The sequence below is a fragment of the Schistocerca piceifrons genome, chromosome 8 (genome assembly GCF_021461385.2).
Source record: "Schistocerca piceifrons isolate TAMUIC-IGC-003096 chromosome 8, iqSchPice1.1, whole genome shotgun sequence".
In the NCBI taxonomy this organism is placed as follows: Eukaryota; Metazoa; Arthropoda; class Insecta; order Orthoptera; family Acrididae; genus Schistocerca; species Schistocerca piceifrons.
In genome coordinates, this window is record NC_060145.1 from 239898614 (window position 1) to 239923635 (window position 25022).

Here is a 25022-nt window from a genome sequence, read left to right on the forward strand (position 1 = left end):
CAGTGACGCCTGTGGGCTGAGGATGACACGGCGGCCGGTCGGTACCGCAGGGCCTTCCAAGACCTGCTCGGACGGAGTTCAGTTTTAGTATACCTTAAGTACTGGACGTTATTACTGTATTTTATGTTTTCGGTATTTCGTCAACAAGTCACAGCAAGCCGTTGAAAAATGGCTTAGCTCTGACGTAAGGAAATCATAAAATTGCTACTAAACACTCGCTAATGTCTTCTCGTATTGCTAAGCGATATGTAAACTGCTTCGTCGTAATGGGGTCAAGACTTTGTTGAATGAGATATCTAATACTTTTGATTGTTGCAGGCATACCCGAAGTACGAGTTCGAGTACGGGGTGTCTGACGGGCACACAGGGGACCACCACTCCCAGAAGGAGCACCGCGACGGAGACGTCGTGACTGGCGAGTACTCGCTCAAGGAGGCGGACGGCAGCGTGCGCACCGTCAAGTACCACGCCGACAAGTCCGGCTTCCACCCCGTCGTGCACCACTCGCACCACGGTGAGTACCCCGAGATACTCTTGAAACGACAGGCTTCCTAAGCTACAGGTAACTCTTCTGCTATAGTAATGTCATTGTACACCTGTCGCTGACAAAAATGAAGAACGCCACTCCGACGCAATGAAACAGTACTGACGTTTTCCACTGAGGCCAAGAGTAAAGCTATGTAATTACAACATAGCTGACACGTTCAGGGTTTTGTTCTATCTTACTCCAGAATCATCAATTAATTATATTACTTTTCGTCTTTATGCTGAGAACTTTTCCACAATTTGATTAAGGAAGGGTGATTAGGATTTGACTTCCCATTGACGGCTGATAATTAAAAATGGATCCTAATTTCTTACGGGGAAATGAGGAAGGAATTGGGGTTCAGATCTCTGATCGGCTGCTAATTTAGGTGAGAGTTGCTTTCGAAAATATTTCTCCTATTGTCTTCTCATGTAAATTAGAACGGCCGAACGGAGATCTGAACCCCACTTCTTTCAGAGACGTGTCCAATCTGCTACCTGTTGCGAGCCGTCAATCGGGTTTTACACAGTTTCACACGGTTTATAAATTTATTATCAGGAACCCAGAAATGTTCTTTGCTGCATTTTACAAAACAAGTTTGTTCAGGAACGGATTATAGTAACCGAACTACGTAATAAAATACAACCAAAGTTTCTTCATAATGCGTAAGTGCCCTGATGGATATGCGTGTCATGGTTATCGATACTGTGCTCTCAGTTTACAATGTGACTTGGCATTATAGATGATAAATTAATTCTCTAGCTCACAGCGCCACATTTCACTTCGCTGACTCGTTGTTCTGTGTGCTGACTAAGATATTTTTAAGCATGATTGTTGATATTACTACTTACTGAAATTGATTGTGTTGAGTTATTAGGATCCAGAATAAATGGCTAAGGGGTTTGTGTTTGGAATTAATCTTTCACTCACAGTTATTAAAATGAATGGAGTTTTGTGTGTGCGTGTGGTTGTGTCGAGGCTTCAGGATCGAGGATTAATGGCTAAGGGATTTGTTTTTGGAATGAATCTTCCATTCTGCATCAGTTGTGTGGTGTTCCCAACTTTCCTCGTGGATGAAAAATGTGTCCCGGTCGGGACTCCAGGACTCCAACCAGATTTTCGCAGGCATGCTCTTACTGACGATTTCTTCGTAATTCGATTTCTTCGATGAGCGCTAGTCAAGCCAGTTAAGCAGGAGAGCTTCCGTGAAGTTCGGAACAAATGGGGAGGAAATAGCGCGAGTGAAACCGTAAAATCTTACCTGGATAGCTCGTTAGGTGAGAGGCACTGCCCGTCAAAGGCAGCATTGCGGGTTCGAGTCCTGTCTGGAAGTTACAGGACTCAGGACTGTTACCTGATCAAGTCATCATCCTGTGGTATATCGAGTAAGTATGTAACTTAATACTACGTGTTGTTGGTACAGCCCAGCATAAACGTAACACTATGGAGTTGTAGAGACAGACAGCTGTTGCATATTGCTATGTAGAAAGCGATCGCGAAGAAACGAAAAGCGTTACTCAGAGGACTACATCCCTCACTTGTTTCTAAATTTCTCTCTAATTATAACAATTCTGCAACTGTTACTCTCCTCTGATTTATTGCAAATGAGATTTAAATGTTCACCTTTCCCTCATGTTCTAAAACACACGAAATAACGCTAAATGTATACTGCCTTTGTGTTGTGTGTCCAGGGCACGGCGGCAGACACAGCACGGACGCTGGCTATGCTGGGTACGCTTACAGCAACGGCGGCTACTGAGTCCAGCTCAGCAGAGGACAGCAGGCGGAAGAAACGCTGATCCAGCCGCGCGTGCTCCTTCCTGCTCCAAGTACTGGGCAAGAAACGTGGCCAATTTTCTCATCTTTTAACTGTAAATAAGTAAATAAATGAAGTCTTCTTCTGCCAACTTTCGTGACAATTCGTTGTTTTCATCCTGCTCAATAACAGAAGACTGCAATTGCCAGATGATGTATAATGTGTAAAATGATTTATATTTTTGTTACTGTTTTTTATTTTATTGACATGAATAAAATTCTGGAAACTGAGAAACAACTGTTACTTGTACTCACCAGTCATCACCCAACACTGATGCAATTATTCATTTCTTCCTATTTTATAGCTACAACTTCATCTCTGCACAACTTAGTCAAACATTAGAGCTTGTTTTTGGACAAATGGGCTAGATTTTAACTTTGGAAAAGCACTGCGCATCTATTTTTGTATTGTCAAAAGCACCCCATATCCTAGTTACTTACAACAGTAACTACAAACAATAAAGTGGGTAGGACATTGCTACTTTTTACGTATGCGTATTGACGCAACCGTAAACTTGAAAAACCATATAACAGAGCTGCTGAAACATTTAGTTTTGGCTGCTTTCACCATAAGAATGACTGTCAACGTTCAGGACTTAAAAAATAAATTGTCTATGAATACTAGCCTCGCAGTCCATTTCTTGTTCATCAACAATTCATTTCAAATAGACGGTAATCAGAGAGATTCAAAAGTACAACACTAGAACGTAAAGTGACCGACACTATTTTTCAATGAATCTAACTTTGACAAACAAAGGAGGGAGATACGCAGCTATAAAATTATTTGACGATCTACTCATGAAAAAGAAAAAAATTCTGGCAGATAGCTGAAGTACTTTCAAATGTAAATTAAAGAAATCCTTCTGTACTACAGAGAAATTCTTGAATAGACAAAAACTGTAAATGACCAGCACGTAGCCAGTTAAATACTTTTTTTTATGTACGGATTGTCCCAGGACGGTTGCTCAATATTCAGGGATATGACAAGAACGATCATTCGAAGTAAAGAAGTGCAGTAAACATGGGCTCTAAAATGCATACGTTAAGAGTTATGAGAAATTCTTCATCTTTGGTACTGTGAAGCAAGTTTCGTCTATTGCAAGCTCTTTGCTTTCCATTTTTTGAGACATGTTAATATGGACCAAAACATAAAAAAATGTCCACTAAACATGGGCTGTAAAGTGCCTACCTTAAAACCTATGAGTACTTTTTCATTTGAGAGCCGATGTTTACTGGCCAATTTTTTTTTGGTTTTGGAAATTTTTGGAAATTTGTGGTAAGATCCTATGGGACAAAACTGCTGAGGTTATCACTCCCCAAACTTACACACTACTTAATTTAACTTAAACTAACTACGCTAAGAACAACACACACACCCATGTGCGGGAGAGAGGTCTCGAACCTCCGACGGGGGGAGCAGCGCTAACCGTGATAAGACGCCTTATACAACGCGGTGCCCCGCGCGGCAACTGGTTTTGGTCTATACTGTCTGCTGCCAAAATACAGAAAGAGAAGACATTTGTTTCGCAAATCAAAGATGAAGATGTGTTCATAGCTATTAAGTAAGCATTTTAGAGCCCATGTTTACTAGATCTTTTCGCTTTGAACGATAGTAACTGTCGTATCCCTTTCCTCCTGGGACACACTGTACATACCGCCTCACTAAAACCGAGAAGCACAGAGAAGGGGAGGAGAAAATGAAGTGAAACTGAATGAGTTGAGTGGGTAGAGGGTATGTCATGGTATTTAACTGACTGCAAAATGTAGTCAAATTTACGAGCAACTTCGCAGTATGAGCACGCTTACTAGTATCACGTTACACCCCCTCTGACCTGGATGCATACACAGATCGACTTGGGAAGGAACTCATAGAGCCGTGATATCCTCTCCTGAAGCAAGCTGGCTCACAACTACTGTGACTGGTCCCCGATGTCGTGGACATTAGCACTTGAACGGAGTTGATGCCCAAGCTGGTCCCACATACTTTTTTTGGGAGACAGATTCGTGAATCTTGCCGACCACTGGACTACCTCAAAATCACGCAAGGAGATCATAGAGAAACGCGCCGTTTGTGAACGAGCATTGTCCTCTTGAAAAATGGCACATTGGTACTGTCGCATGAGTGGTAACACATGATGACTGAGGATACATCACGAAGTAGACCCTGCGGCGCACTGTCTTGCGTGACTCACAAATTAAAGTGTTAATCCATGATCAGATGCTAACAGTCGTCAAATGAAAGGGGAAAGCAAGAATGATCACGCCTCGTCAACGTGAGTTATGGATACTTATTCCGGACATGAAAACAAGATTATAGAGACTGAAGAAGAAGGGGCGATGTGATACTGTGAGAACAATTTGTGAGAGTACTGAAAGACCTAAGTGGAAACAAGGCCTCTGGAGTGTACGATATTCCTCATAACGATTGAGATCCTTGGGAGGACATATCATAACTATTTCACTTAATATCCAGGATACATGAGGCAGGATAAATACCGTCAGACTTAAAGAAGAATGTAATAAATTCGTATTGCAAAGCTGCTGCTTACAAGTGTGAGCATAACAAAATCATCAGTTTCATTAGAAATGCTTGCACTGAAGCAGGTAGCCTTCATAAATATTGGTTGAAGCCAACCTCGAAAATATCAGTTTGGATTCCGGGGAAATGCCGTAGGAAGCAGACAATACTGACCAAACGTAGCATATTAGATTTAAGGAACACATTTGTTAATATCGACTGGACCACACTCTTTGAAATTCTGAAGTTAGCGGGAACAAAATAAAGGAAAAACATATTATCTGCAAAACCTATGCTGCTATTATAAAAGTTGAAAGTCATGAAAGACAAGCTGTATGTGAGAAGAGAGTGAGACGAAGTTGTACCCTGTTCTTGATGTTTTTCTGTTTGTGCACTGAACAATCTGTGAAGGAAACGAAGGAAACATTTGGAAAGGAAATTAAAGTTCAGGGTGTAGAAATTGAAACTTTAAGGTTTACGGATGGCGGCAAAGAACTTGGAAGAGTAGTTGAACAAAATGGATAACACCTTAAAAAGAAGTTGCAAGATGAAAATCAACAAGAATGGAATACAGTAGAATTAATTCATGTGATGACGTCGTAGTCAAATTAGGGAATGAGAGATTAAAATCTATGGAAGAGTTTTATTATTTGTACAGCAAAATAACTGATGATGGGCGAAGTTTGGACGATATAAGATACAGAGTGCCTATAGCAACAAAATAATTTCTATAAAATCCAATTCGTTATCACTGATATTAAGAAGCAGAGAACTGAATAACTATTTTACAATAATGTTTAAAATAATTTTCAAATGATTCATTAAAAAGTAAACTCCACAGAAGATAAATATTTTAACCATTCCACTTTGATTTAGGTAGAGAATTTAACACTTAAACAAACCAAAATGCATAACCCTGGAACAGTCAAATTCCTTTTAAAAATGTGATCTGTAACACTAAACGAGTTTTAAATAATAATTCGCTCAGCAAGTTTTAAAATACAAAATATAATTTTACGTTACTACTCTAATGAGAAAGAGTATTTTTTCGCTGCAAAAAATAGCATTGTGAACAAGCCTCAGCCAGGCAGCAATTTAATTCCAGGTGTTACAGCAAGGACGTGAACAATATTCCATCAAGTCAATGGTAAAAGAAGAAGCCGCTGCTTGGGGCTACACTAATATCGATGACTGGTGACAAAACGAAATCGACCTATGCAGTCAGATTATTTGGAATAACAATGGGTCAGAAACATTGTGTGGTCGCTTCTTCTGACTGCTGTTCAGTGGAACTCCCGCAAGATACTTACCACAGGCGACGCGTATTCGTCCAACTCACCCAAGGCGAGGACAACAGCGCCCTTACGATGATTTAAGCCAAAACATTACGACCACCTGCTAAATAGCTTGCATGTCCGCCTTTGGAACGAAATACGTAATCGATTCTGTGGCAGTCTGTTGGTACGTTTTCAAATGGTTAAAATGGCTCTAAGCACTATGGGATTTAACATGAGGTCATCAGTCCCCTAAACTTAGAACTACTTAATTCTAACTAACCTAAGCACATGACACACATCCATACCCGAGGCAGGATTCGAACGTACCACCGTTAGCACCAGCTGAAGCGCCTAGAACCTCTCGGCCACAGCGGCCGGCTTGGTACGTTTGCGGAGGTATGTGGGATTAGATGTCTACGCATAGGCCACGTAATTCGCTTAAATGACAGGAAGTTGAATTGCGTACGCGGTGATTGCGCCCGATAGCTATCCATATGGGTTCCATAGTATTTAGATCAGGCGAATTTGGTCACCGAGACATCAACGTGAGTTCACTATAATGCTCCTCAAACCACTGTAGCACTGTTTCGGTTCCGAACCATACATATACAATTATACTGCTGAAAGATGACATTGGCGTCGGGGAAGACATCAAGCATGAAGGCATGCGGGTGGTTCGTAGCTGTCAACGTGTCTTCGATTACTACCACAGGTTACATACAAGCCCATAGCATAATACTGCTCCCAACAGCCTGCGTTTGTGGCGAGCGTCACTTTTCGACCCAACGTCCACCTCGGTGACGGGTTTGTGGAGACGACCATCGACCAAGTGTACCGGAATGCACTTTGTCGAAGCAGCTTATCTCAATGGATTTACCCATTTGCAGCCCATATCTTCGCTAGAGTGATTCCTCGTCCGTGTCTTCTTCCCATACATACTTTTGTTACCTCGTCACGTGCCCGCAACGCCACCAAGCGGGATCCAGCGTTGCGGTGTGCAGTGGTCATTACGTTTGCCTTATCAGTATATATCGCCCAGGGTCATCGCTCAGTAACACCGCCAGGAAATTCAAATTAACTTCACCGGTGCAGCGCGTAGAAAAGGACAAAATTGAATATTTTCTGAAGATATTTGTCCGGAGTAATTGTGGACGATAGTCATTTCAGACTAAAAGAGAATAGTATCTTTTGAAACGCGGTGCTAGAGGAGATAATTAGGTGGGTTGACCAGAAAACTAATGAGGAGGTACTGAATCGAACTTAGGAGAAACAGAATTTATAGCACAATGTGGCTAAAAGACATTTGTTGGTAGGACACATTCTGAGGCATCAAGGAATCGTCAATTTGACAGCTGAGTGTGGGGGGTACAAATTGTAGATGGAGGTTAAGTAAGCAGATCCAAATGGATGAAAATTGCAGCAGGCATGAAGAGATGAAAAGGCTTGCACAGGAGACACTAGCGCGGAGTACTGCAACACACAGTCGGTTAGAGTGAAGACCACAACCTCAGCATTCCAGGGGTGTGTACTCTGGTGACCATGCCATGTGTAACTGTACACTGCGTTTGACTTTCGTTATATACAAGTAGTACTTACCGAAGTCTAACCTAATGAGGTCTAACTTAACAGGATAGTGAGAATGTTGTCGTTATTTGAAAGCTACTAAAGAAAAATCTGGAACCATTACAGATTTAATGGTGCATAAGAAAATAAGAAAAATAATTGTGCACTATTTTTTGGATTCGTGGTGCGGAGGGGGGGGGGGGTGATAGGGTTAACAGTCTCCTGACTGAGATGATATGAAATCTCGTGTACCATTCTTTCCACTTCAGGGGGACACCTACGTCCAGCGATCTCAGTTGTTTGTTGGATATACCTGATCTGAGTAAAATATGGGGTGTGCCAATTCTTCGCCTTTATCAAGACTTGAAATCTGTCATGGATTCTTTCAGTGAGTGATCTGAACAACAGCGACGTAATAGCAGCCCATTCTTCCTCAACAGCCGAATCTAAAGCAGGTAGTGATATTGGATGATGGGCTGTGGAGCGAAGTCGAACTCATCCAAAATGTGTTTTAATAAGTTATGGCTGGGACTGTGTACAGGTCAGTCCAATTCAGGAATATTGTTGTCCACATATCATTGTCTCACAGATGCTACTTTATGTCAAGGTGGATTTTCATGCTGATAGAAACAGTCATCATTTCCTAAATGTTCCTCAACTGCTCGCAGTACACGATGCTGCAAAATGTGTTCCTCTTTTAGAATACTGTTGCGCAGTGTGGGATCCTTACCAGATAGGATTGACGGAGTACATCGAAAAAGTTCAAAGAAGGACAGCACGTTTTGTACTATCGCGAAATAGGGGAGAGAGTGTCACTGAATGATGCAGGATTTGGGCTGGACATCATTAAAATAAGGGCGTTTTTTTCGTTGCCGCGGAATCTATTCGCAAATTTCCAATCACCAACTTTCTCCTCCGAATGCGAAAATATTTTGTTGACACCGACCTACATAGAGAGAAACGATCACCACGATAAAATGAGGGAAATCAGAGCTCGTACGGAAGGATATAGGTGTTCGTTCTCTCCGTGCGCTATACGAGATTGGAATAATCGAGAACTGTGAAGGTGCTTCATTGAACCCTCTGCCAGGCGGTTAAATGTGAATTGCAGAGTATCCCTGTAGATGTAGATGTTACAGTTGGCCCGGCAGAGAAGGAACAGTAATTCTTATTACAGATTAGAACGTAAGAAACATTTACCCTAGGCGACTCCCGTAAATGTTCGATTACATGATGTGGTTTCTGCATGTTCCATATCCGAATATTACAGCGATTCACTTTACCGCAGGTATGGAAGGTGACTTCGTCACAGAACATAATTTTACTAAGGAAATATCTTCACTCTGTGTTTTGATAAATATTTCTACACAAAAATCAGTTCCTTTTTCTTTTTCTCGTTCTCTTAAAGCTTGCTACGGTTTCGGTTTGCATGGTTTGAATGGCTGGCGTTTCCGTAATACATTCCACACTGTAACACTAGGCATATTCAATTCTAAACTAGCGCGTCTTCTTGGTATACCTGGACTACAAACGTAAGGCTGCCGAAGTTGTTTAATTTTTGTGTCAGGGACTGCTGACCGCTCCAACCCGGCTTCCTATATGATACACAGCCAGTTTCTGTGAACGGTTGTACCAATTAACAACAGTTTGTCTCTGAGGCGGTGGCTTGCGATAAGTCCCGAATTGTCTCTGAAGTGCAGTAATGGAAATGGATTTATGAAGCCATAGACAACATTGCGCATGCCCTGCACTGTCATACGACTGCATGGTCACTGTTAGAGTAACTCATCGCACACGAAAATTACTGGAAACGTCGGCAACAGCGAAAGGCGAAAGTAAAGCTTGAAGGTGCACTGTACTGAGTGCTGTACGAGACATTTCTGTAAGTTATTTATTCTTTTCATAATACATTTTCTTCCAGCCACATTCAGAAATTCAAAGAAAATGTGCCAGCTAACAATGTAAAACGGTAAGCCAAAATCTACATCAAAAGAGTCTTTTACATGATTTTATAAAGATTAGGAATTTGTTATGCTGAAGAGACCTGTGGTCTAGGGGTAGCGACTTTGATTCATAAACAAAACGTCTTCGGTCCCGGTTTCGATCCTCGCCACTGCCTAAATTTTGATAAATAATCAGCATTGGCGGCCGAAGAATTCCGGCGTAAGAAGTCAGCCTCATTCTGCCAACGGCCTTGTCAAAGAGGGCGGAGGAGCGGATAGAGGTTCAGGGCACTCTCTTGTCCTAGGGGTGGGAAATTGCCCCTAAAGGCGGAAGAACCAGCAATGATCAACGACATGAGGATGCAGAAGGCAATGGAAACCACTGCATTAAACACACGTATCTACAGGACATGTGGCCTGTAATTGTAGAAGTATCATGATGATCTCTCCATTGGCAAAAGATTCCGGAATACTCCCCCATTCGGATCTCCGGGAGGGGACTGCCAAGGGGGAGGTTACCATGAGAAAAAGATTGAATAATCAACGAAAGGATAACGTTCTACGAGTCGGGGTGTGGAACGTCAGAAGCTTGAACGTGGTAGGGAAACTAGAAAATCCGAAGAGGGAAATGCAAAGGCTCAATCTAGATATAGTAGGGGTCAGTGAAGTGAAGTGGAAGGAAGACAAGGATTTCTGGTCAGATGAGTATCGGGTAATATCAACAGCAGCAGAAAATGGTATAACAGGTGTAGGATTCGCTATGAATAGGAAGGTAGGGCAGAGGGTGTGTTACTGTGAACAGTTCAGTGACCGGGTTGTTCTAATCAGAATCGACAGCAGACCAACACCGACAACGATAGTTCAGGTATACATGCCGACGTCGCAAGCTGAAGATGAACAGATAGAGAAAGTATACGAGGATATTGAAAAAGGGTAATGCAGTATGTAAAGGGGAACGAAAATCTATAGTCATGGGCGACTGGAATGCACATGTAGGGGAAGGAGTAGAAGAAAAGGTTACAGGAGAATATGGGCTTGGGACAAGGAATGAAAGAGGAGAAAGACTAATTGAGTTCTGTAACAAGTTTCAGCTAGTAATAGCGAATACCCTGTTCAAGAATCACAAGAGGAGGAGGTATACTTGGAAAAGGTCGGGAGATACGGGAAGATTTCAATTAGATTACGTCATGGTCAGACAAAGATTCCGAAATCAGATACTGGATTGTAAGGCGTACCCAGGAGCCGATATAGACTCAGATCACAATATAGTAGTGATGAAGAGTAGGCTGAAGTTCAAGACATTAGTCAGGAAGAATCAATACGCAAAGAAGTGGGATACGGAAGTACTAAGGAATGACGAGATACGTTTGAAGTTCTCTAACGCTATAGATACAGCAATAAGGAATAACGCAGTAGGCAGTACAGTTGAAGAGGAATGGACACCTCTAAAAAGGGCCATCACAGAAGTTGGGAAGGAAAACATAGGTACAAAGAAGGTAGCTGCGAAGAAACCATGGGTAACAGAAGAAATACTTCAGTTGATTGATGAAAGGAGGAAGTACAAACATGTTCCGGGAAAATCAGGAATACAGAAATACAAGTCGCTGAGGAATGAAATAAATAGGAAGTGCAGGGAAGCTAAGACGAAATGGCTGCAGGAAAAATGTGAAGACATCGAAAAAGATATGATTGTCGGAAGGACAGACTCAGCATACAGCATAGTCAAAACAACCTTTGGTGACATTAAAAGCAACGGTCGTAACATTAAGACTACAACGGGAATTCCACTGTTAAATGCAGAGGAGAGAGCAGATAGGTCGAAAGAATACATTGAAAGCCTCTATGAGGGTGAAGATTTGTCTGATGTAATAGAAGAAGAAACAGGAGTCGATTTAGAAGAGATAGGGGATCCAGTATTAGAATCGGAATTTAAAAGAGTTTTGGAGGACTTACGGTCAGATAAGGCAGAAGGGATAGATAACATTCCATCAGAATTTCTAAAATCATTGGGGGAAGTGGCAACAAAACGACTATTCACGTTAGTGTGTAGAATATATGAGTCTGGCGATATACCATCTGACTTTCGGAAAAGCATCATCCACGCAAATCCGAAGATGGCAAGAGCTGACAAGTGCGAGAATTATCGCACAATCAGCTTAACAGCTCATGCATCGAAGCTGCTTACAAGAATAATATACAGAAGAATGGAAAAGAAAATTCAGAATGCGCTAGGTGACGATCAGTTTGGCTTTAGGAAAAGTAAAGGGACGAGAGAGGTAATTCTGACATTACGGCTAATAATGGAAGCAAGGCTAAAGAAAAATCAAGACACTTTCAGAGGATTTGTCGACCTGGAAAAAGCGTTCGACAATATAAAATGGTGCAAGCTGTTCGAGATTCTGAAAAAAGTAGGGGTAAGCTGTAGGGAGAGACGGGTCATATACAATATGTACAACAACCAAGAGGGAATAATAAGAGTGGACGATCAAGAACTAAGTGCTCGTATTAAGAAGGGTGTAAGACAAGGCTGCAGCCTTTCGCCCCTACTCTTCAATCTGTACATCGAGGAAGCAATGATGGAAATAAAAGAAAGGTTCAGGAGTGGAATTAAAATACAAGGTGAAAGGATATCAATGATACGATTCGCTGATGACATTGCTATCCTGAGTGAAAGTGAAGAAGAATTAAATGATCTGTTGACCGGAATGAACAGTATGGTTTGAGAGTAAATCGGAGGAAGACGAAGGTAATGAGAAGTAGTAGAAATGAGAACAGCGAGAAACTTAACATCAGGATTGATGGTCACAAAGTCAATGAAGTTAAGGAATTCTGCTACCTAGGCAGTAAAATAACCAATGACGGACAGAGCAAGGAGGACATCAAAAGCAGACTCGCTATGGCAAAAAAGGCATTTCTGGCCAAGAGAAGTCTACTAATATCAAATACCGGCCTTAATTTGAGGAAGAAATTTCTGAGGATGTACGTCTGGAGTACAGCATTGTATAGTAGTGAAACATGGACTGTGGGAAAACCGGAACAGAAGAGAATCGAAGCATTTGAGAAGTGGTGCTATAGACGAATGTCGAAAATTAGGTGGACTGATAAGGTAAGGAATGAGGAGGTTCTACGCAGAATCGGAGAGGAAAGGAATATGTGGAAAACACTGATAAGGAGAAGGGACAGGATGATAGGACATCTGCTAAGACATGAGGGAATGACTTCCATGGTACTAGAGGGAGCTGTAGAGGGCAAAGACAGAGATTGGAATACGTCAAGCAAATAATTGAGGACGTAGGCTGCAAGTGCTACTCTGAGATGAAGAGGTTAGCACAGGAAAGGAATTCGTGGCGGGCCGCATCAAACCAGTCAGCAGACTGATGACCAAAAGAAAAAAAAAAAAATTCTCAGTTAATGTTTGTCCAGTTTTAGTGAAACTATAGTGTAGAGAATAAAAATGTACGAATACATTACTTAACGAGAGAAAATTGAGACTCACTGCAGATAACACAGCGACAAGAACTCTTAAGATGTGTATAGAAAAATGAATTTTTTCTGAATTACACATAACTTTCATTTCAAGTTGGAGAAGAGTGAAGAAATACTGAACCAAAAAAATGACATTCTTGCAACCACAATAATTTTCCAGAAACACAAACAAAAAATCCATTTGATACACTGTCATGTTTCTCATCACCCATATATGTGGAACGCTTTTTGTAAATGTATACCCTACATGAGACTATAAACCACTGATGTAGAAAACGATGTTTCTACCCATCATGTAATAAACCATTAACGTCTACTTTTCATGAATCACAATTTAGGAATCCTTTTATCATAACGTTGCTCGTCACTTGTGCCGGAAATTCTCTTCAGTGTCGGTCGGTGTGGCGGTGCGGTTCTAGACGCTTCAGTCTAGAACCGCGTGGCCGCTACGGTCGCAGTTTCGAATCCTGCCTCGGGCGTGGATGTGTGTGATGTCCTTAGGATAGTTAGGTTTAAGTAGTTCTAAGTTCTAGGGGACTGATGACCACAGATGTTAAGTCCCATAGTGCTCAGAGCCATTTGAAACATTTTTTTTCTCTTCAGCAGCTGGATCTACAGTATTCTTTGTAGCCTTCGGACTGTGTATTATTACACTTTCAGTTATAGGTTACTGTTACGATTGTACTTCGTACGTAAGTAAATGAGATATGCAAGTGTTGCAGACACTACCTGAACAAGCAGTTTGTTAATTTCCAAACTCTCCTAATTCTCATCTCATCCTTGGCTAGGCTAACGTGACGCGTGTTGTGTAATACTGTCCAGTTTTGCTTCAGAGAAATTTACGTATTTCACATTCATGTAACTGGAATTTTACTACTCTGAAGTTGTACCAGATGTTACATACAGTGTATTTTAGAATGTAAGAGTTAACTGTCACTAATACGTACGCCAGCAAAATATATATTACGCGTAGGCATACATTATCAGTAGATTTGTACAGTAGTTTTGAGTGTATCTTTGGCAGAAGTAAAAACAGCTATTACAACTTCAGTCTGTATGTTGATGTTACTAGTAGATTAGTGGTTATTCGTACATAATGCTATGTGATCCTGCGCGGGCATGGAATCTTCGTCGTCAGGTTATAATGTACTTGGATCTTTTACATGTGTTATTGCTCTTTCTTTTGTATTCGATACACAGTACATTGTTATTCATGTGTGGCTTCAAATGCGTTTGATAGTTGGATCTGTACGGCACATCTCGTGCGACAATGTGCGTATTATTAATACACACACACCAAAAAAATTTGCATCATCTCGGTTACGAGAGTTCCGGAATCTGAACAGAAAATTGGAATAGAGATCCAATTAAACATCATTTCCGCCCTGTTTATTGCTCATGAAAACCACACATTTCATGTTGTACCACCATACAACGAGACCTTCAGAGGTGGTGGTAGTGACTGCTGTACACATCAGTACCTCTAATTCCCAGTAACACATCCTCCTGCATTGATGCATGCCTGTATTCGTCGTGGCATACTATCCACAAACTCATCAAGGCACTGTTGGTCCAGATTGTCCCACTCCTCAACGGCGATTCGGCGTATATCCCTCAGATTGGATGGTGGATCACGTCGTCCGTAAACAGCCATCTATTTTTGGAAACTTGTGGTAAGATATTATGGGACCAAACTGCTGAGGTCATCGGTCCCTGAGCTTACACACTACTTAATCTAACTTAAACTAGCATATGCTAAGGACGACACACACACCATGCCCGAGGGAGGACTCGAACCTCCGACGGGGAAAGCCGAGCGGACCATGAGTAGACGTCTCAGTCCGTGCGGCTACCCTGCGCGGCTTCAATCTATCCCACGCATGTCCGATAGGGTTCATGTCTGGAGAACATGCTGGCCACTCTAGTCGAGCGATGTCGTTATACTGAAGGAAGTCATTCACAAGATGTGCACGATGAGGGCGCGAATTGTCTTCCACGAAGATGAATGCCTCGCCAATATGCTGCCGATATGGTTGCACTATCGGTAGGAGGATGGCATTCACGTGTAGTACAGCCGTTATGGTGCCTTCCATAACCACCAGCGGCGTACGTGGGCCCCACATAATGCCACCCCAAAACAGCAGGGAACCTCCACCTTGCTGCACTCTCTGGACAGTGTGTCTATGGCGTTCAGCGTGACCGGATTGCCTCCAAACACGTCACCGACGATTGTCTGGTTGAAGGCATATGCGACACTCATCGGTGAAGAGAACGTGACCCCAATCCTGACCGATCCATTCGGCATGTTGTTGGGCCCATCTGTACCGCTCTGGATGGTGTCGTGTTTGCAAAAGATGGACCTCGGCATGGACGTCGGGAGTAAAGTTGCGCATCATGCTGTCTATTGCGCACAGTTTGAGTCGTAACACGACGTCCTGTGGCTGCACGAAAAGCATTATTCAAGATGGTGGCGTTGCTGTCAGGGTTCTTCCGAGCCATAATCCGTATGTAGCGGTCATCCACTGCAGTAGTAGCCTTTGGGCGGCCTGAGCGAACATGTCATCGACAGTTCCTGTCTCTATGTACCTCCTCCATGTCCGAACAACATCGCTTTGGTTCACTCCGAGACGCCTGTACACTTCCCTTGTTGAGAGCCTCTCCTGACACAAAGTAACAATGCAGACGCGATCGAACAGCGGTACTGACTGTCTAGGCATGGTTGGACTACAGACAACACGAGCCATGTACCTCCTTCCTGATGGAATGATTGGAACTGATCGGCTGTTGGACCCCCTCCGTCTAAGAGGCGCTCTTCATGCTTGGTTGTTTATATCTTTGGGCAGGTTTAGTGACATTTCTGAACAGTCAAAGAGACTGTGTCTGTGATACAATATCTACAGTCAGGAGTTCTGGAAACCGGGGTGATGCAAAACCTTTTCTTGATGTGTGTATATACATCAGTAACGGGCGGTAACTTAAGCCAGATTTACGACTGTGTTATTGTTAAGTTCTCGAGTTCTCTACACAATATACACGTTACGTATTGCTCTTCTATGTTGCTATGTTCTTTTTATAAGTGATTGGTAATGACGTGTTAGTCGAAATTGGCCAGTAGCACAGCAAAACATGATAAAAGTATATAATCTACAATGGACAATGTTTCCTTTTTCGCTTGATGAATGTGTTGTCCTGTACTCAAAATTAAACGCTGGTTCATTTCCCAAGTGAGATTCTCCACCTGGGAGTGCAAAATGTCCGAAAGCGTGAAGTGAAATGACACAGAAGTTAGTTGGTACGTAACTCCATGCGATGCAGCGAACGTGTTCTCGGCACAGCGTATCGAATTGTACGTCAGGTTTAGCGAAGGAAAAGTCTCGAGGAAAGGTGTTAGATAAAGTACCACACAAGCACCTGTTTCGTAGTCGCTTGGCTTGCAACTTTTTCTGCCGACACAACATGCCTAACCCAGAAAAACTGTGCTCAAGGTCCGTGACTATTGTCGCGTTCCAGCAACAACTATGCTTCCATCGTGACGAGAAACATTCCACGCGAGTAAGGCGTAAAAGAAATCCATGACTTTGTGGGCTATTGAGCAGCAAGAACGGCACTTTGTCTACTGAATGGTGTTTTCGCATCTAAATCTGAATGACGGTACCTCTCTATTTTAAGCAGGAGGTCAGCGATCAGCGAGCTTTTAATACCTACTGTCAAGACTTAATGGTTAAGAGGGTTCGGAAAGAGTCGGTTTCAAATTCTTGTTCACTGATTCGGATTAGGATTTCTTCTTCTTCTTTCCTCAGATATTAGACTTTCAACAGTCCCTCTGTTACAGGCATCCGTTGCATATGGTTAAGTGCTGCTGCAGTTCTCTCCACGTCTTTCTTGGTCTACTCAATGATCATTTACGTTATAGTCGATGTTTAATAGCGTTTCGCTGAAATGCTTGAGATGAATGCTGGAGTAATACCTTTAAGACTATGGAAAATTTCCTTTCTGTTCCTTGGCTAATTCTGTCAGTAAGGACCTTAGTGCTGTTTGTGGACCAGATTCAGTTTGAGGAGGCGGAGAAGGAGATTAGTGTTCAACGTTCCATGGACAACGAAGTCATCAGAGGAGGACAAGTTCGGATTAGGGAATGTTAAAGAAGAAAAGCAGTCGTACACTTTTGAAGAAACCATTATAGCATTTGCCTTAAGTGATTCAGTGAAATCACAGAAAACCTAAATCAAGATGGCCGGGCTCGGGTTTGAACTGTTGTCCTCCCGAATGCGAGTCCAGCATGCTAAGCACTGCGCTACCCCGCTCGGTTGGGCTCAGTTCGAATCGTCGCATGGTTGAAACCGAGAACAGGGTTAAATCATTTGCTGATTTTATATGTATGTGTTCAAGCATCGCAAATCGGTTCGAAACGTCTACGCGTCATGCTTTCACAGATCTTCGTCCGCGAAACTCCCCAGCAGGCCCCACAATTGAGCGTCGGCCAGTGTTAACTTTATGCGACGCTTCATTTTGGCCCACATATTTTCTGTAGGATTCAAGTCCGGGGCTTTAAAACGCCAGTCGAACAGGTCGACATCAGTTTGTTGCGAAAATCTTTGCTCAAGGGTCCGACTCGTGTGAACCTGTGGGCGATCCAGCTGAAAATGGATCACTCCGTAAGGAAAGCGCAACGTCTCTCTAGGCGCTGTGGCATGCGCACATACTGATATACGGACAGATCACCGTACATTCGATGAAGCACCAGTGTCCACATTCATCCCCTGAACGAAACTGTGATGCCACCATCTCACGAATGTTACATCTGTACTGTGGGTCGTAACGCGCTCCCTGTCACCTGTAGGCCATCACCGGATCCGCCATACACTGAGTTAAATATTGAATCATCTGGAAAGATGACGTGGTGCCAGTCATAGACTATATTCAATTCAGTGAAGACAACCGTATAAAGTTTGTGATGATCGAAGAGGGACTCTTATTACCAACCCTATGGACGCCCTTAAGTGGTTGCGAAAGATGGTTCAAAAATGGCTCTGAGCACTATGGGACATAACATCTGAGGTCATCAGTCCCCTAGAACTTAGAACTACTTAAACCTAATTAACCTAAAGACATCACACACATCCATGCCCGAGGCAGGATTCGAACCTGCGACCGTAGCGGATGCGCGGTTCCAGACTGAAGCGCCTAGAACCGCTCGACCACACCGGCCGGCCTGCTAAAGATGAAAGTAAGTGTTATAATACGTGCACAGAACAAAATGCGGTAATTATACGCAATTACAGAAAATAAAAAAAAGATCTATAAGTAAAATTGTTGCAGTAAGAAGGGACCAAATACGCTGGTTGAAGTGTGTTACATCCGATGCTGCCGCCGTTGTCATTATGTGCAACGTTACAACTGATGTGTACTGTACAAAACCGAAGGTATCCTAGCACATAGAGATATGCAAACAGTTTTGTTTCATCGACTGTTCGTATCGTATATAACTCATTTCTTCCTGTAGCTTACTCTTACTTCTCTCAGAAACTGCAGTAACGTGCTGCATTTCTTGAACGCGTCTCAATTTTTATCCAATTTTGCTTCCATTATTAAGCAAAACGTCGGAACTTCCTCTCTAGTGCCTTTACCTTTCTACAAACCAACTTCTAGTCATTTAAAAGATCCCTGACTGTCTTTTCCGTCGCTACTTGTGCGATAGTTCTCGCATTTATCAGTTCTTGCTGTTTTCTGAATTGTGCGGATGTGAAGTCTGATGGTATGTCGCCGGCCTCATACAGTCTACATACCAACTTGAACAGTCGTTTCTTTGCCACTTCCGCCAATGATTTTAGAAACTCCGATGGAATACTATCTGTCCCTTCTGCCTTATGCTGTTTTCCCAAGCTCTTTTGAATTGTAATACAGCATCCCCTGTGTCTTCCATATCGACTCCAATTTCTTCTTCTATCACATCATCAGACAATTCCTTCCTCTCGTAGAGGCCTGAAATGTGCTCTTTCACCTATCTGCTTTATCCAACAGCGGAATTCCCATTGCACTCTTTATATTGTCTCCTTTGCTTTTAATTTCACCGAAGATTGTTTTGACATTCCTATATGCTTTGCCGGTCCTTCCGACTATAGTTCCTTTTCCTATTTGTTAACATTTTCTGCGGTCATTTCGCCTTGGCTCCCATGCTTTTGCTATTTATTTTATTTCTAAGTGAGTTATATTGCTGTATTCCCGTCTTTTCCTAAACTTTTTGGTACTTCTGTCTTTTGTTGACCAATCGCTGTATTTATTCTGTTATCCAACGTATCGTAGTAGCTACCTTTCAAATGCTTACCTGTGTTTGCAAAGGACTTGAAAGAGCAGTTGAACGGAATGGACAGTGTCTTGAAAGGAGGATATAAGATGAACATCAACAAAAGCAAAACGAGGATAATGGAATGTAGTCAAATTAAGTCGGGTGATGCTGAGGGAATTAGATTAGGAAATGAGACACTTAAAGTAGTAAAGGAGTTTTGCTATTTAGGGAGTAAAATAACCGATGATGGTCGAAGTAGAGAGGATATAAAATGTAGACTGGCAATGGCAAGGAAAGCGTTTCTCAAGAAGAGAAATTTGTTAACATCGAGTATAGATTTAAGTGTCAGGAAGTCGTTTCTGAAAGTATTTGTATGGAGTGTAGCCATGTATGGAAGTGAAACATGGACGATAACTAGTTTGGACAAGAAGAGAATAGAAGCTTTCGAAATGTGGTGCTACAGAAGAATGCTGAAGATAAGGTGGGTAGATCACGTAACTAATGAGGAGGCATTGAATAGGATTGGGGAGAAGAGAAGTTTGTGGCACAACTTGACTAGAAGAAGGGATCGGTTGGTAGGACATATTTTGAGGCATCAAGGGATCACAAATTTAGCATTGGAGGGCACCGTGGAGGGTAAAAATCGTAGAGGGAGACCAAGAGATGAATACACTAAGCAGATTCAGAAGGATGTAGGTTGCAGTAGGTACTGGGAGATGAAGAAGCTTGCACAGGATAGAGTAGCATGGAGAGCTGCATCAAACCAGTCTCAGGACTGAAGACCACAACAACCTGTGTTTGCATTTCCAACATCTGTGACTGCTCTGTTTTAGAGATGTTCACCGCTCTTCATCTGAAATCTCTTCTGTGGCCTGCCTTATCTCATCATCCACATCTTTAACGAACTGCGAAACCATCTCGTCCTTCCTCACTATTTCAGGATCCCACATCTTTCCACGCTGACTCTCCCTAACGATTCGCTTAAGCTCCAATCTACTTATCATCTCCGCCTCTATGTTCTTTTGATACGCCTTGCAATTTAATATCTGATTTCGAAATCTCTGCCTGATCAAGCTGTAATTCAGCTGGAATTTTTCCATGTATCAGAGCCTTTTCTACATATAGCTCCTCCTCTTGTGGTTCTTGAACAGAGTATTCACTGTTCCTAGCCGAAATTTAGTGCAGAACTCAGTTAGACTTTCACCCCTCACATTCCTACTACCAAGCCCATATTTTTTCGTAAGAATATTTCTTCTTCTTCCCTTACAATTGCATTCTAGTCCCACAGGATTATTAGATTTTCAACGTACTTTGCGTACTGAATTATCCGTTTAATATCCTAATATAATTAATACACCTCTTTATCTTCTTTTTGTGAAGTCGGCCAGGATGCATGAAATATTATTGTCGACATTGGTTTACTGTCGACTCTAATGAGAACGCCCCTATCACTGAACAGCTCAGAGTAATTCACCTCACTTTCCTATCTTTCTTTTCCTAACGAATCCTACTTCCGTTATATCATTTTCTGCTGCTGTTTATATTACAAGAATCCTTATCTTCTTTCTATTGCAGTTCACTGGGCCGCACGAAATATGGACTGAACCTTAGAATTTCCCTTTTGCTATTTTCGAGCTTCCCTACCACGTTCAAACTTCTGACAGTCCACGTCCACACTCGTAGAACTTTACACTTTCGTTTGTTATTACGTCTTTTTATCATGGACGTCTCCACCTTCGTAGACCTCCCCCAGAAATCCGGATCGGGGTTTAATCCAGAATATATTGCCACTGGAAAGATCGTGATGACACTCTTTCAATTACAGGCGAATATCTGTGGATATATCTTCTTCAGCGCTGTCTTTTCTATTGCCTTCTGTATCCTTATGCCGTTGATTATTGCTGATTATCCACCTTGTAGGTGAAGTTTCTCGCTCCAAAGGTAAGAGAATATCCTAACCCTCTGTCCGTTCTTCGTTCCTCTTTGACAAGGCATTTAGCAGAAACCGGTGAGTTCTTATGCCGAAAATCTTGTTGTTACTAAAGATTTTTAGTCAAAGTTGAAGCAGTCCCGGGGTTTGATCCCAGGATCCTGGATGTTTTCATTACTAGTCAAAGCCGCTACACCTCTTTTCTTATACTTCTGAAGTGTAATACACTCCTGGATATTGAAATAAGAACACCGTGAATTCATTGTCCCAGGAAGGGGAAACTTTATTGACACATTCCTGGGGTCAGATACATCACATGATCACACTGACAGAACCACAGGCACATAAGACACAGGCAACAGAGCATGCACAATGTCGGCACTAGTACAGTGTATATCCACCTTTCGCAGCAATGCAGGCTGATATTCTCCCATGGAGACGATCGTAGAGATGCTGGATGTAGTCCTGTGGAACGGCTTGCCATGCCATTTCCACCTGGCGCCTCAGTTGGACCAGCGTTCGTGCTGGACGTGCAGACCGCGTGAGACGACGCTTCATCCAGTCCCAAACATGCTCAATGGGCGACAGATCCGGAGATCTTGCTGGCCAGGGTAGTTGACTTACACCTTCTAGAGCACGTTGGGTGGCACGGGATACATGCGGACGTGCATTGTCCTGTTGGAACAGCAAGTTCCTTTGCCGGTATAGGAATGGTAGAACGATGGGTTCGATGACGGTTTGGATGTACCGTGCACTATTCAGTGTCCCCTCGACGATCACCAGTGGTGTACGGCCAGTGTAGGAGATCGCTCCCCACACCATGATGCCGGGTGTTGGCCCTGTGTGCCTCGGTCGTATGCAGTCCTGATTGTGGCGCTCACCTGCACGGCGCCAAACACGCATATGACCATCATTGGCACCAAGGCAGAAGCGACTCTCATCGCTGAAGATGACACGTCTCCATTCGTCCCTCCATTCACGCCTGTCGCGACACCACTGGAGGCGGGCTGCACGATGTTGGGGCGTGAGCGGAAGACGGCCTAACGGTGTGCGGGACCGTAGCCCAGCTTCATGGAGACGGTTGCGAATGGTCCTCGCCGATACCCCAGGAGCAACAGTGTCCCTAATTTGCTGGGAAGTGGCGGTGCGGTCCCCTACGGCACTGCGTAGGATCCTACGGTCTTGGCGTGCATCCGTGCGTCGCTGCGGTCCGGTCCCAGGTCGACGGGCACGTGCACCTTCCGCCGACCACTGGCGACAACATCGATGTACTGTGGAGACCTCACGCCCCACGTGTTGATCAATTCGGCGGTACGTCCACCCGGCCTCCCGCATGCCCACTATACGCCCTCGCTCAAAGTCCGTCAACTGCACATACGGTTCACGTCCACGCTGTCGCGGCATGCTACCAGTGTTAAAGACTGCGATGGAGCTCCGTATGCCACGGCAAACTGGCTGACACTGACGGCGGCGGTGCACAAATGCTGCGCAGCTAGCGCCATTCGACGGCCAACACCGCGGTTCCTGGTGTGTCCGCTGTGCCGTGCGTGTGATCATTGCTTGTACAGCCCTCTCGCAGTGTCCGGAGCAAGTATGGTGGGTCTGACACACCGGTGTCAATGTGTTCTTTTTTCCATTTCCAGGAGTGTATCTTGATTAATCTCAGCTCTGCGACTTTTTTACGTGACCTGAAGAACATTTGTCGTTGCGTCGAGCAGAGGTGGAAAGAACTGGCAAATAGAGTGGGATGCACGTAATCAGTCTCCTTAAACGTAACCGAATTCTTCTTAAGAAAAGTAGTAAAAATATTTCGCGTTTTCGTCAAAAGTCGCTGTATTCATGCAGAGACAGGTGACGGCATTACTAAAACAGAACTTCTGAATATAAGCTTAACTTAACCCAAGTCGCTGCAAGTTATTCATATTCTTCTGTCAAATCATAAAGAAAGGCCGTTTTGAATGCACTGCCTGTATTTAAAGAATTTCTTTAACGTAAAGTATTCTGTTACCAACAGAAAGGAACAGTCACTGGAGTACTGAATCTCGATTGCAGTTATTATAAAGCGTAAGTCATTGTCTACTTGATCAGGGGAAATTAGCGTAAAATATTCTGAAACATGTTGGATGACAGTTCCAGAGAAAACTCGCTACAAACGGAATTATTCATGTTTATGTTTTAAATTGGTCGCTTTTAGAAGTTCTTGTAGAGTTATTCTGCTGACGAAAGCTTGACCCTGGAAATGTATAAATTATACTGTTTTTTATGCTGTAATTAGGTAGCTGAACCGTCATTTTGAAACTGATTGCTCTGTTTTTGACAGTGCTGTTGCAATAATTAATCGTTTTCGTGTCTCGCCTTCATCATATTTGTACATAAGTGCTAAATACAACAACCTAACAGTGGCGCAGTGGTTAGACACTTGACTCGTATTCGGGAGGACGACGGTTCAATCCCGCGTCCGGCCATCCTGATTTAGGTTTTCCGTGGTTTCCCTAAATAGCTCCAGGCAAATGCCGGGATGGTTCCTTTGAAAGGGCACGGCCGACTTCCTTCCCCATCCTTCCCTAATCCGATGAGACCGATGACCTCGCTGTCTGGTCTCCTTCCGAAAACAACCCCAACCAACAACCTAACATGTACACTATGTGATCAAAAGTATCCAGACACCTGGCTGAAAATGACTTACAAGTTGATGGCGCCCTTCATCGGTAATGTTGGAATTCAATATGGTGTTGCCTCCCCACCCCCGTCCCCCCCCCCCCTCCCCCATAGCCTTGATTACAGCTTCCACTCTCGCAGGCATACGTTAAATCAGGTGCTGGAAAGTTTCTTGGTGAATGGTAGCCTATTCTTCTCGGAGTGCTGCACTGACGAGAAGTATCGATGTCGGTCGGTGAGGCCTGGTACGAAGTCAGCGTCCCAAATCATCCCAGAGGTGTTCTATAGGATTCAGGTCAGTCCATTACAGGGATTTTATTGTTGTGTAGCCACTCCGCCACAGGCCGATCATTATGAACAGGCATTTGGTCGTGTTCAAAGATGCAATCGCCGTCTCCGAATTGCTCTTAGACAATGGGAAGCAAAAAGGTGCTTAAAACATCAATGTAGGGCCTTTGCTGTGATAGTGCCACCCAAAACAAGGAGTGCAAGCCCCGTCCATGATAAACGCGATCACACCATAACACCACCGCCTCCGAATTTTACTGTTAGCACTACACACGCTGGCAGATGGCGTACACCGGGAATTCGCCATACCCACACCCTCCCATCGGATCGGCATATTGTGTACCGTGATTCGTCACTCCACACGACGTTTTTATACTGCTCAATGGTCCAATGTTTTCGCTCTTTACCCCAAGTGAGGCGTCGTTTGGCATTTACAGACGTGATGTGTGGCGTATGAGTAGGCGCTCGACCATGAAATTTCTCACCTCCGGCCTAACTGTCAAGAACTTATGGAGTTTGAAATTCCTGTGTAATGGTCTGGATAGATGTCTGTCTGTTACACTTTACGACCTCTTCAAATGTCGTCAGTCTATGTCAGTCAACAGACGGGGTCGGCCTATACGCTTTTGTGCTGTACGTCTCCCTTCACCTTTCCACTTCACTAACACATAGGAAACAGTGGACCTAGGGCTGTTTAGGAGTGTGGGATTCTCGTGTACAGACGTATGACAG

At 43.3% G+C, this 25022-nt stretch overlaps 1 protein-coding gene across 1 annotated transcript; it reads left to right on the top strand.

Annotated features, from left to right (window-relative positions):
• The first annotated feature begins 221 nt into the window (after positions 1-221).
• LOC124712239 (cuticle protein 8-like) lies at positions 222-2285 on the top strand. The gene is made up of 3 exons (XM_047242532.1): positions 222-248; positions 319-514; positions 2218-2285. Exons 1-3 carry the CDS (start codon positions 222-224, stop codon positions 2283-2285), a joined length of 291 nt encoding a protein of 96 aa, XP_047098488.1.
• The last annotated feature ends 22737 nt before the right edge of the window (positions 2286-25022 follow it).

What these genes read in the sequence shown, in the direction of transcription:
- LOC124712239 (XM_047242532.1), top strand. Translation starts at nt 222, where the DNA reads ATGTCTTCTCGTATTGCTAAGCGATAT. An exon ending in CTCGTATTGCTAAGCGATAT is followed by an intron (nt 249 to 318) that starts GTAAACTGCTTC and finishes TGATTGTTGCAG; the next exon opens with GCATACCCGAAGTACGAGTT. An exon ending in CGTGCACCACTCGCACCACG is followed by an intron (nt 515 to 2,217) that starts GTGAGTACCCCG and finishes TTGTGTGTCCAG; the next exon opens with GGCACGGCGGCAGACACAGC.